General features: G+C 36.5%; 2 protein-coding genes across 8 annotated transcripts in view; both read right to left on the bottom strand.

Annotated features, from left to right (window-relative positions):
* LOC115239355 (aryl hydrocarbon receptor nuclear translocator homolog) overlaps window positions 1-12,595 on the bottom strand; it is a 38,061-nt gene that overhangs the window by 21,159 nt on the left and 4,307 nt on the right. For 2 of the 7 annotated variants that reach the window (XM_029813831.1, XM_029813830.1), the window contains exon 1: window positions 10,752-11,725. The exons of 1 other annotated variant lie outside the window; for it this stretch is intronic. In XM_029813831.1, the coding sequence (XP_029669691.1) occupies window positions 10,752-10,996 (245 nt within the window). In that variant the 5' untranslated portion in view covers window positions 10,997-11,725. Of the gene's footprint in view, window positions 1-10,751; window positions 11,726-12,595 lie in introns of those variants that run through there. 4 more of the 7 variants (XM_029813829.1, XM_029813828.1, XM_029813833.1 and 1 more) reach the window with 2 other exon arrangements.
* LOC115239356 (protein SHQ1 homolog) lies at window positions 5,614-6,517 on the bottom strand. Its single transcript, XM_029813835.1, has 4 exons — window positions 6,445-6,517; window positions 6,199-6,362; window positions 5,957-6,111; window positions 5,614-5,876 (listed from the first exon to the last, which is right to left on the bottom strand). Exons 1-4 carry the CDS (start codon window positions 6,482-6,484, stop codon window positions 5,828-5,830), a joined length of 408 nt encoding a protein of 135 aa, XP_029669695.1. The 5' UTR covers window positions 6,485-6,517; the 3' UTR covers window positions 5,614-5,827.

Genomic DNA, 12,595 nt, shown 5'->3' on the forward strand with positions numbered 1-12,595 from the left:
TTGCTCTTCCCCCCCCCCTCCTCTGCCATGCCACTCTGCTTCGCCCTATGCCGCCCGCTCCCCCCTCGTATCCCTCCGCAAAGCTCGCTTGCCGGGTGAACGTCGCGTTGAGGAGACGGCGTACAGCCTCTCTTCCCCCTTTCGCCCCCTCGTCGCGAAACCCGTAGGATCCAGAAGTGGGGATGGTGTAGGGTCCAGCAGCGAGTGTATCCGGGTATCGCGCTTAAGAGGGGTGAGCGAGGCCTCCCTTCTACCCTTCGTCTCCCTCTCCGTCGTCTTCCTGCGCGGGAACCTTCTCGGACTCCCTTCGTCCCCACATTCTCCGTGTTTCTTTTTTTTTCCTGTTCCTCTTCCCCCATACAAGAGAACGAGAGGAGTACGAGAGAAAGAGAGAAGATCTGAAAGAGAAGGGGGCGCGGGGGGAGGGGGAGCCGCGGAGACTTATGGAGTACATAATGATGCGCCCCGCGGTATTACGTCGACTTAACGGACGTGTATGCGTGCTTTGCAAGCGATGAAGTCGACGAAGTCGACGACGTCGAGAAATCTTCGTAGCGGACGGGGAAAGGGGCTCGATTACACTGAAGTATTGGAAGAAGAAAGAAAAAGGTTGTACACAAATTGACCATAAATTCGTTCGCTATGATCGAAGAATATAGTTATAATTTTTATATCTATAAGATATTAATAACTTTAATTATATTTGTATTTAATATTTTTTACTTTACTACCTTTACTAAATGGAACATATTGACTGTTCCATATACAGGACGCTAATTTAATTTAATTTGATCCATTCACTAAAATTTTTGACGTATATTGCACGGATACATAAAGGGAAAAAATGAAGATATATATTCTAATCTTTGTCTTTTTGGATCGAAAGTGTTCGAGGTAGTAGATTGTCGAGGTAAACCAACGATAAGTGAAAATTATGGGGAAAAAGGCAGCCGAAGGCGAGAGAGAGATAAATGTGTGACAGGGAGATGTATGAAGCGCATAATGATGCTCAGCGCGGTATTACATCGACTTAATAGGCGTTTCGCAAATAGAAAACCACGCGCAGTCGGCTCAGTGGCTCTATTCGCTTCGAGATTAATGCGAATGAAAAGCATAATCTTTTAATACCCAATCAATGTCTGTGCACGCCGCGATAACTACAAATTTCGAGAAAGAGATATAAAAATTTTGAGAAAATATATGATACTTTCGTAAAAAAATGAATTTGTTGAAGAATAATTTATCTTAATTATATCTTTATTATCTTATTATATTATCTTAATTATCAGATACGTCAACTCTCTATTTAACCTTTGTAAAAGTGCAATCACGTCTTGCAGTCGTTAAATTGTCAGATATTAAGTCTATAATATATGGATATTTGTGACATATATCCCTGTCCAGAAAGTGTAAATGCAAGTATTAATTCATTAAATGTCACGTTCAACATATTCCATGATTGCATTACACATTGTCAGATATTAATAGATATTTATCACAAATTTGAAAATTCTAGGTTCAATACTCAGATTATCTTTCAGAAATTACAAGTATAATATAATATATTGTGATTGTAAATAAGAAAATTTCACTGATTACTTTCCACGATTACAAAGATGAACGAGAAACATTTTCTAGCAATTTCAATATTCTACATTTTTTTTCCCTATAACTGCAAAAATTATCAATAGCGAAACATTTGTGCAATTCTAGGAGAGCAAAGTATTTTGTCAGATTTGCAGATGCAATAGGAATATATATTAGTACAGAAATACTTTTTGCTTAATAAAAATATGAAGAGACGAAAGGAAATATATAAATTATTATGGAATTATTTGATATGTTTACAGTTAAATTACTTTGTTGAAACAATTTTCAGCAAAAAAAGTAACCCAATTTTTAATTGATTTCTTTTTTTATTAATTACAACTGAATTTTTCGACAAATTCGGAAAATAGTAAAAATTGCTAAAAATAATGGGCATTAATCTGCATTCATTGAGAAATGCGTCCCGAAATTGGACGCAAATCCAAGACAAGATACGCGATGTCGAGATTGCTCTGGCATTACGGTAGTTTGACCCTTGACACGGTACGATTTGGGCAGGCAAACGCAGAATTTCGGCGGTGCCGATTGAAGGACCAAACAGACGTACGCATTCTCTCTTTCTCTTGTTTTATGCTTGCACTCCGCGCATATTATATTTTAGGCTTCATAGTACGATAGAAGGAAAAGGGGCAACCTTCCGTTCTATTTCGCGCCCCGGAACGCCCGATAATTTGTATACGTCGCGAAAACCGTGGGAACAAAAGCGCCGATACTTAGGTAGGTAGGTACGCGGAGATCGTTATCTTCGCTATCGAGATACCGTCATAAACTGTCGTGTCTTTTAACGTAGCCATATTACAGAAATAACGAATTGTCGATCGATATAATGGGATAATAATTTCGCGAGACAATTGTTCGCGAACTTTCGAGCAGTTCGCATTAGAATGTAACAAAATGTGCGTGTGTGTGTGTGTGCTATTTATTCTTTCTGATTCCTGATTGATACTTAGATACAAGGGTACATGAAATTATGCGATTAGGTATGTGGTTGAATATAATTGCCTGTTAATATAATGGCAAGATAATAATGATATCTAATGGTTTAAAATAATTCTATAATAGTAGCTTTATTACGGAGCATTTAATAAATAACGGAAATAAAAGTGGTTAAATCGAGAATTATATTTGTTTAAAAATAAAAAATTTCCCAATCTCACAGGAATTTTATGAGGAAAACTGTAGCATGAGAAAATTATTGTATCGGTTAATAGTATCATATTAGTAAATCAATATTTTTGAATCATTATGCTAAAAAAACTTCTGCCAAATTTTTATTAATTGTTATAATTACGAAAAATTATTTATATTTTAGTTATTTTAATCAAAAACAAAATTGATTTAAATACTTAAATTATTAATCATATGATGAAGTAAAGATACACGCATTCATTCATAAATATTCCATCATGCGAAATAAAAATTGATGGACTTCAGTCATTATAAAGATGCACGTGCTTCTGAGGGTTCTGTCATCACTCATGCATCCTTCTGAGAATTTAAAGAGCCGGACAGAGGAAAAAGAAACGCGATATCCCTGCGAAGAAGAAAAAGAAGAGAAATTCGTGTGACGTGGTACGTTGTCCAGTTTACGGTGGCGCCTTTTTGCATTTTTCCGTATGGAGCCGGAGTCACGACTCGACCTCCTCTCTTTCACTCCTGGATCTCCCTCTATCTCACCCTCTTTCGACTTCTTACATTTATGTTCACTGTTTCTTAACATCCACGCGTTACAACTATTTTTCTTGCACAATGTCAGACTTACGGAATTAAAAGAGAGAGAGAAAAAATACTCTCAAAATGTACTTTATTTTATTTTGCAGTAAAATAGTATAATTAATTAGAGAGAGAGAGAGAGAGTGAGACACATTGAATGAAAGATTAATGCAAATCTGATTTTGAAATTGATATATTTTTCATTTCAAAAGTAGTTAATTTATAAATATATTCTTAACTCTTATCCGCGTGTTATTCTTCTCAATTTAGCACGATCTAAACTCAAAAATATCAATGGAAACAGAAAACAAATTTGTCCGCTATAAAATGATTAAAAGTTCTCCGAGTTGGACCAAACATTTGACAATTTTATAGAGAATAAACAAATTAGTTTTGTTTATTCAACTGTCAAATATTTAATCCAAATGGGAGAAGAATTTCTAACCATTTCCGCCGAGCAAAGAAGCGGAAGAGGAAGACAAAGGAAAGGGAAGAAGGGCGAAAAATCTCGATGGCGCGACGGGCATCCCGATCGATCGCAAGCCGTGGAAAATCGTCGTGGCGACCGGCAACGACGAGGGTCGACAGGAACGATCGAGGAGGTGGTGACCAATAAGGTCGCTGGAGAATGGATAAGAGTCGCGGACTTGAAGAGCGATGGACCGCCCCTCTTTGCGGCGATAGTGTGGTGAGGCCCGCCAATGGCTACGCTCTTTCTCCTTAATATACGATGCCTGGATGCCGGCATTACTGTGTCCTCGTAATGAAAAAAATTACGTCACTCTACCGCTTAGGCGTTAGATAGCCGATCAGCGTTACGAGGAGACATACCATCGTTGGACGTCACTCGATGCCGAGGCGATCTGAATGCCTAAAGGCGCGGCGTGATCGATTCGATCTGGAGGGAATGTATTGTTTTGGACTTGTTGAGAATTTGTATGTGTATATGGAAATACATGCAATGAATTACTAATGTGCGCGATTAGAGTGACTCAATTACTTCAGATCTTACGACTCTCTTACGATATGAAGAAACTCGGTAAACAAAATTCAAATTTTTTAATAATTAGATATCAATTATCTTGTTATTCTTAGCTTTGAGTCTCTCGTCTATTAAACAATTCTTCAAGGTTTTTTGTTACACGTTTCGCCTCATAAAATTCTGTCGACGTAAATTCTTGGGAGATTGTGATCGATATCTACAGCCTTGACTTTATTGTGGTACAAGGAATATATCATATATTCTCGATACGATATATCCTCGACACGATAGATCTCCATTTCTATAAGTCTTTGACATCCCCTGATATTATTATAGATTCGCGATATTATATATCGTAGACTCACAAAACTACAGATAGATCATAGATTGTTGGTACCACACATCTTGACTCTCGTTGCCTTAGATTCGACATCACAGGCTGGAGATCCCCAATGTCATTAATCTTGATCCTATTGATCCTTGATATCATCTTCGATATCATAGTGACATCGTCGATTCTTACAATGATATCTGAATTTCTTTCATGAACTCATCACATGTATTAAATTTCTTTGTGTGATTTCTTTAAATTGTGTAAATATATTTATATTGCAAAGGTAAATTTTTAATTTTTACGCGCAGAAAGAAATTCTACGTTTTTTTTTTCATCGCGCGACAAATATTGCGATAGGTATTGAGATTCGCTTGATTTTGCCCCGCGGCACGTCAGAACGGATCAGAAACTCGACCGTTTTCACGCCTGAGAAAATCCTTATTGTCTGGGACAGGCTAGTTCGCCTGGAGCGGAAAGTCACGCGAATCGACGCACAAGGAAGAGGAAACGAGAAATCGACTTAATTGCGCACGCCGTTTGGTACATCTGTGCGTACAACAGACTGCAATGAACACACAACTGATTATTATATTCACTTTTCTTCTGATCTGGATTTTTCTGGCATAAATTTTTTCACGTTATACTTAATTTTTAGTACATTCCTAGTAATTATTTACAAAGATCGATTATAATGAATAACATCCAAATTTTAAAATATCGAAGAAAAATAATACGAAAAAATAATAAAATATATACCAGATTTTATTTCAAATGTTTCGAATCTTCTTGCATCGCAAGTTTTATATTTATAATATATGTCTATCTCAAAAAAAGAAAAAAAAAAATTTGAAAAAGGATAGAGATTCACAAAATGTGTATAAATTAATTCCTTTTGCGATAATCTCAAAATCGACAAATAATAATTCCGATTGACCGTTAATAGTATTTTTTTTTTTTTTTTTTTTTTTTTTTTTTTAGCAATGATTATATTATGTCGAGTATTAGTTATTATGTAACATGTAATCAAAAAAATTAGATATCATCTACACATCATGAAGATAATATAAGTTAAATGTGAATATTAGATAAATATTAGAAATAATACACAAAGAATAAATGTTAGCAATGTTAAACACACACATATATTAAAGACAGCTGTTAACAATCAAACCAAATATATATAAAAATACTTACAAATGCTTAAAAAATTGTTTGTTAACATGATATATATTCTTTGGCCTTTAAAACAAAATTATAGAGTATATAAAATATGAAGACAAAATTCGAGAAACTTTATAAAATATTAACTCTGTACTTACTTTTCTTTCTCAGAATCATTTAAACACAATTCATCGATTTGTCCAACCATCTCATGAACAGCATTTTCTATAACAAGTCCCTCTTCTTGAACAGAATAAGCTGCCACTTCCAGTTCTACTAAATCCAATCCCATGCTTGCTTTGCTTGGATGAATCTTTATAAGATAATAAAAATTTAGATATAAAGAAAATAATAGAAATGCTAAATAAGTATATTATAAATATAATTTTTTTTAACTTACATTATTTAACATAGAGTGAAGTGGTTCTATTAATGATTCAGGAGATGCTTGCAGCCAAATTAAAAAGTCCTTTATGTATAATTGGTTTAATATGTATCTTGGTTCATACGAGTTGTTAAAAAGACTATGTATTTCACAGAAGACTTTGATAATATATTTCTTTCCTGCATGTACATAAAAATGTTTAAAGTAGTAAAAACTTACCAAGAGAAACAGTTATCCTAACATATCCCAATTTATACTGACCTAATGTGAGAGCTTTTTTAACATCTTCGAAAACTTTCATAGAAAGCTCCCAATTTCTGTAAAGTGGATAACAAAGTGACTAGCGAAGAGAGTCATTCAACAGTTGCCTTATACGCGCATGGTGAACGGCGTGCAGATGCATGTCGATCGTGTATGACATAAATATGCATTGCAGGCCGCTATGCGCGTACGGAGCGTTACTAACAGGGCCTTAATTATGAATGAAAATAATACGCGCTTCAATCTCGAAACACACTTTCCTCGGCGTCAAGCCATCCGGTTCAACGACTTCTGCCTGTTGTGGCAGAAGCGTGCTGTGCGGAAAAGTATCGTGCGCGCATGAGAAGGAATATGATGTCGATAATCATGGCGAGAGTGGAAGAGCAATTTGTTCGTACTTCTCTCAGTCACACACTGATATCGGTATCCGTATCCGAAATCGATTTTAGTTCCGATACATTACATTTTCATTGACTAAGAATTGAATATAGAAATCATAATCTTTCACATTTTAATTTTTTAAATTAAGAGAGTCAGAAAGAGAATCTTGAATTACAATTATAAAAGTATATATGAGATCCAAACTTTCTCTCACTAATAAAAAACATTCTCTGTCTTTTTCAGATACTTGAGAGATATTTGGAGATTCTCTTTTCCTAAGTTCCATCCTACAATAAAAGTAAGTAAAATTTAACGTGCGTCTCCGTACGCGTGGCGAAGTCCGCTCACCCGTCAAATCTGTCAGAAAATTCGAGGTCCGACGTTATTGCGTAACGTAATGATTTGGTAATCGGTCACGTGGATTTACGTCGGATCGGACCTGCCGCAAATCTCCGCTACGTGACGAATTCCGCAACGAGTGGGTTTTGCCGCGTGTTGCACTCGCGCACGTGTGTGCATTGTCCGCACGCGTAGCGCTAAGCTCTTGGCATTAGTTCGCGCGCTTCTACAACCGGCGCAGTTTGTTTGCCCCGTGGCGAACAGTGCGTCGCACCTTGTGTCCGCACGAGGACGAGCGAATCGAATGCATAGCAGCACTGCGTAATACCTCATTAGCGCTCGAGGAAATAAGGCAGTTTATCGCGAGACTTGTTTTGCTTTTATAACAACATTCTCGATCGAGAGATTTGCCGATTCTTAATTATATTCGTTACAGATTTATTTCACCGAGAATTTTCATCGTCCCAAGTTCTTTTTCTTTCTCTCTCGAGAATATGATAACGACGAGAGAAATATTCTCATATATACACACAATTATGTTTAAAGAAGATGCTTTTATTATTTTAATCAAGAGAGAGTTGGCCTTGAAGAAAAAAAAAAAAAAATATTTAATTTAATAATTATTTATAAATTGGCTTTTATTGTGTATTTTTTAATTATGTTTTCATAAAAGACTGAACTCTTATCTTCATGGTTTCGAGATTCGAAGTCGCCCATGCGAAATCACCGTAATTTATTTTGTATTGCGTGCATGCAACGACGCGTACGTATCAAATGCATGTTTCCTCTGTTGCTATTTAATGCTAATTGCACACAGTTATCATTTTAACATACGTTCCAATTATATGAATGTTGTTTGGATTACATTTGCATCGTAAATGTAAAAAAAAAATTCCCGTCAAACTATCTTCTGGCAAGATATATCTACGATTTGACACTTAATATAGATTACATTGTTAATCTCGTTAATTAATCCCGCATTTCGTATCTCTGTAATATAATTTATCAAATAATCACGGCGCAAAACTGCCATCGCAATTGTCGATAAAATCCGCATCTATCGCGCGATGACATTTTTGTTAATATATATTTTTAGATATCTCTTGGGCTTATCGCGACGCACGTGCCTAGGACTATAATTATGTGTATCCTTCTCGTAATATCGGCTTGCCACGAGTTTCGTTATGGTTTCGAGAGATTATTGTTATCGTTGTTTCGATGACTGTACCCAAGTATCGCTCCGTTCAAGGCCGCGCGCAAAAAGTTTTTTTTATACAAGATACACACGTGTCAATCTTTACGTGCGAAATACATTGTAGAAAACGAACGACGGGGGCTCGTTTAAAAATACAGTTTGCATTAATACCAGAAAGTAAGATGCATCTCGATCCGTATCACGTTCTTTTATCATAAAATATTTTCTAACATTTGGAGAAAAAATATGATTGAGAAATACGATTAAAAAAAGAAAAATATCATGCTTATTTTATTAAAAATAAACAAATAGCGCAATCGTATAAAAAAGCATATTTCCGTATATATAATATATATGTCTCCTTTAATTATATATAATCTTGATTTGAATATATATTCTACTTTGAGATATTACATTTGATATTTTAACACGTTTGTGCTTTAAACCTAAATCGAGGACTGTATATATAACAGAGTTTGCCAAAACATTTACTCTTGCGTTTCCTTTCCGTATGAATTCCTGTATCGCCTCTTTAACAAAAATTCAAAACGCTGGTTCAATATTTAATAAAATAATTTGGATCAAGTCATGCCAAGACACATGAACTCTCCGCCGCCACGCGAGCGTGACTCCATTGAAAATTCTCGTTTTCGCCGCATATCCTCTTCGGAGGGAGAGCAACAAGTGAGCAAACATCCGTGCAACGGATCCTCGACTCCGCGCAAATCGTCATCTTGCGATCGAACTAATCGAGCAGCAACGCGACCCAAAGCTGCCAGCGGGAATGGCAGGAATGTCGTGACACGCGTACGCGCCCGACCGCTAAAAGACGAAGCCTGGATCAATGGAGCGTGACTGCGTCGGGTTCTACGAAAGTGAGACGAAGATATAATGGCCGAACAGAAGAAAAGAGAGAAACGTTTCCCTTCGCGCTCGCTCGCCCTCCCGAATGGAGCTGGCAGCTATTTTCGATGGATCGACTTTTTTATCCGATCGCAGAAATACCGAAGCGCGGATGCGTCTAGATTGAAAATGGAATGCTTGTGACGAGAATATAGAGAAATATATAATCGGATGATTTAAAATTAAAAAAATTAGGATAATCGAAATTAATTCAAAAGCAAAAGATAAAGAAAAATAAAAAAATAAAAAAACAAAGTTGTCTTTTTGAAAATGAGAAATATTCTTTGCGAAATTGTTAGCGATTATGTTACGCAATTGCGTCTACATAAAATTATTATATATATATATGTCGAATTTTCTACTTAATTTTCATTGAAATATTTGGCCATTAATTTAGTACAGCGAAAAATAAAATCATGATCGTTACGCGAGCTGTCGGTTGACATGCTGATGCGGATGAAAACCTGCTGATTCTGCAATAACATTCCGTATAAAGACCAACAATAATATGCGACGATGACGGCATGGAATAAAATTACCTGATGTAAAACTATACTTACATTTTTTAATATTTCTGTTGCATCATAAAATAGCTTTAAATCTGCTTTCGATAAATTTTAAATTTCTTTTTATCAAATTTTATCAAATTGTGTAAGAGATGCAACTTACACGATATATATTCCTGATTAATATTACAACTAACGAATTATATAAAATATAATATTGATTTTAAAGAGTAAAGTTTTTCTCGATCAAATCAATTTATTCATCTGTTTGTGATCATTAATATTTTAAAATCTTAATTTCTTTCAAATCACGTATTAAATTTTAATGTATTAATCGATAATATTTTCTTCGACATACTCGATCATTTTATTTTCGAATTTTTGAACCGTCCGTCGCGATAAGTATTTCCTCGTACGTGATACATTAGATCGCTTTTACGAGAGTACGGTGCATTTTTATGCCAAAGCCCGTCGATAATCGGGCTATCTCGATTCAAAGGTGGCTCTCCTACGCGTTTCCTCTTTTTTTTTTTTTTGTTTCCTTTTCTTTCGCGTAATACAAGCGCATTCTGCGAATTGTCGGGGCCACGTCAGAATGACTCGTCGACTGATGAATTGCAATGTGGCGAGTGCTAATTGAAGACGCGTGATTAAGACAGAGAATTTATACGCTTTAGAATTTGTACTCGCGATTAGGCAAAAATTTCATCGCAATCAAAACTCGCGTAAAATGCGATAGAAATAGACATGAAAATTATCAATAATAGCGTCGTGAAAAGTATTTTCATATTTATTTATGAAATGTATCGTAGAATTTACAAAAAAAAATCGAATTTAATAAATTGATCAAGTATGCAAATTTTCAAGAAAATTGCAAGAAAATATTTTGCAAGAAAATATTCACTATGCATATCGAAATGCGATAGACCGAGAAAAAAGAGAGATAGAGAGAGACAAAGTAACGGTGGATGTAGCTTTTTTACCTCCGTCTTTTCGATTGCTGGGTCTCCGTGTGGGCCTGCTGGATGTGATGAGGCGATAAGTCGGACCCGTAAGACAGAAGTTGACTTCCGGCGGCGGGGCAGGCGGACGGGGGTGGCGGTGGCGGAGGTGGCGGGCCCAATTGATAGCCCACCGTAGCGGAGGGAGCCGCGTAGTGCGAGGGGCCCGGTCCAGGGCCCAGACCGACCCCGTAGCCCGCGCTTCCCGCCGACCCGCCCCCGTACATGCCGCTGCTACCGGGATACTCTATTTTGATGGTGTGTGTGTATATGTACGTGTATATATTCCGATCCAATCACTCGATTATATCGATAAACGTATCACACTCTTTTGAGAAGTCACCGTTGAGTCACCGAAAAACTAACTCGTCATATCGTTGTTCCGAGATTACTCGTCGATACACTATCGTGGTTTAACGAACGTATCACTCTTGTTTATCGTTATCGAGTTGCTCTCTTAAATTACCGATGCGTTAACTCGTCGTCTTGTTGCTCCGAGATAATCCGCTGATGCGCTCTTATATTTCTTCATAGAATAACTTGTACGTTCGCGTCCAGGTGTTAATCAGTTACTTTTAAAATATCTCGTCGTCTTATTGCGTCAAGATTAAGTACCGATACACTTTTGTACTTCCAATGATATTTTTTGCGTTATAATTCACTTTAAATATCAATAAACTCTATTTGTTTTGCTTTTTTCGTTCATACAAGGAGAATTTGTATCTAGACATCTTTTTCTCACTAGTAATTTGTTAAAGTCTTCAAAGTAGCAAAACGCAAGCTAAAGACACACATCTCTTCTAATCCTGATCGCGTGAAAAGATTTACGATAAAACGCGATTTTCATCCACATTCCTTTATCGCAACCCGTCATTTTGTACTTCGGTTTTCGGTGAAATGGAAAAAAATCTTGATGGTTTAATAGCTCGGATGTACGATTTCAAGATTCCTGATATAGAAATTTCGTTAATAAGAACGCAACTATGTTGCGTTCGCCTTCCACCGAGTTATCTTGTCATCTCGTTACCTGGAGCAAGATGTAGATCTACCAAGCGGTCTACGAAGCGGGATTTTGTACTTCGCGTTTCCCTCTTCAATGTTACTTGGGGATTCTTCAGAGTTTCGAAGGCCTTTTTGCATCTGAATTCTACTCACGTACGCTCGTGTACTTCACCAATCTCAAAAAAGAGCGAAATATATCTTAATAATTTATATTTCAATCAACAGTTATCCGTTTATTTATGTGCGCTCTTCGAAAATTCGTTCGTATTAACATGATAATTGATGCGAGATGTTCGTTGCATTCTGTCTTATTGATAATATATAATAAACTTTTTGTACTTGTGTGTGAGTGGTATTGTCTATTAGAATTTAATCATTCGCACTGCGCATGCCTGATTCCAAAATAATATCAAGCTGTTTTTCAACGAAAATATAGATAAGCGAAAACGCTTTATCTGGATTTGCCCTATATTTCCCAGAATTGTCTTTATCTTGAGCTTTCCGATATGTTCTTCTTGATATACGCATAAAATTCAATTTTATACCTCTGCTACGTTTTAATTACTCCACTTGACTTATGGAAACTTTTCTGTCGTGTTCTGCTAGTCTCCGATGGCTCGATTAATCGACCAAAAAAGAAAGTACGGAGAAGCAAAACGTGTTACGGAAGTGTGCGTCCGATTTTGATTTTGGAAAGCGTTGGATCGGCCACTTTCACGAGAGGTAAACTCTATTCTATTCGTTTCCCAACAAGAGCATGTTAACATTCTATTAATAACTATCGTTCGTTTTTCTTTCCCGGTTCTTCCGCGGTATCAGTCTCG

The sequence above is a fragment of the Formica exsecta genome, unplaced genomic scaffold (assembly GCF_003651465.1).
Source record: "Formica exsecta isolate Colony F162 unplaced genomic scaffold, ASM365146v1 scaffold38, whole genome shotgun sequence".
Lineage (NCBI taxonomy): Eukaryota > Metazoa > Arthropoda > Insecta > Hymenoptera > Formicidae > Formica > Formica exsecta.

Bases quoted from the DNA above. Each gene is read 5' to 3' on its own strand.
- LOC115239356 (XM_029813835.1), bottom strand. From the start codon at position 6,484: ATGAAAGTTTTCGAAGATGTTAAAAAAGCTCTCACATTAG. The intron at 6,363-6,444 runs GTCAGTATAAAT...ATGTACATGCAG, and splicing joins TAAAAAAGCTCTCACATTAG to GAAAGAAATATATTATCAAA. The intron at 5,877-5,956 runs GTAAGTACAGAG...TTTGTTTTAAAG, and splicing joins AATGATTCTGAGAAAGAAAA to GCCAAAGAATATATATCATG.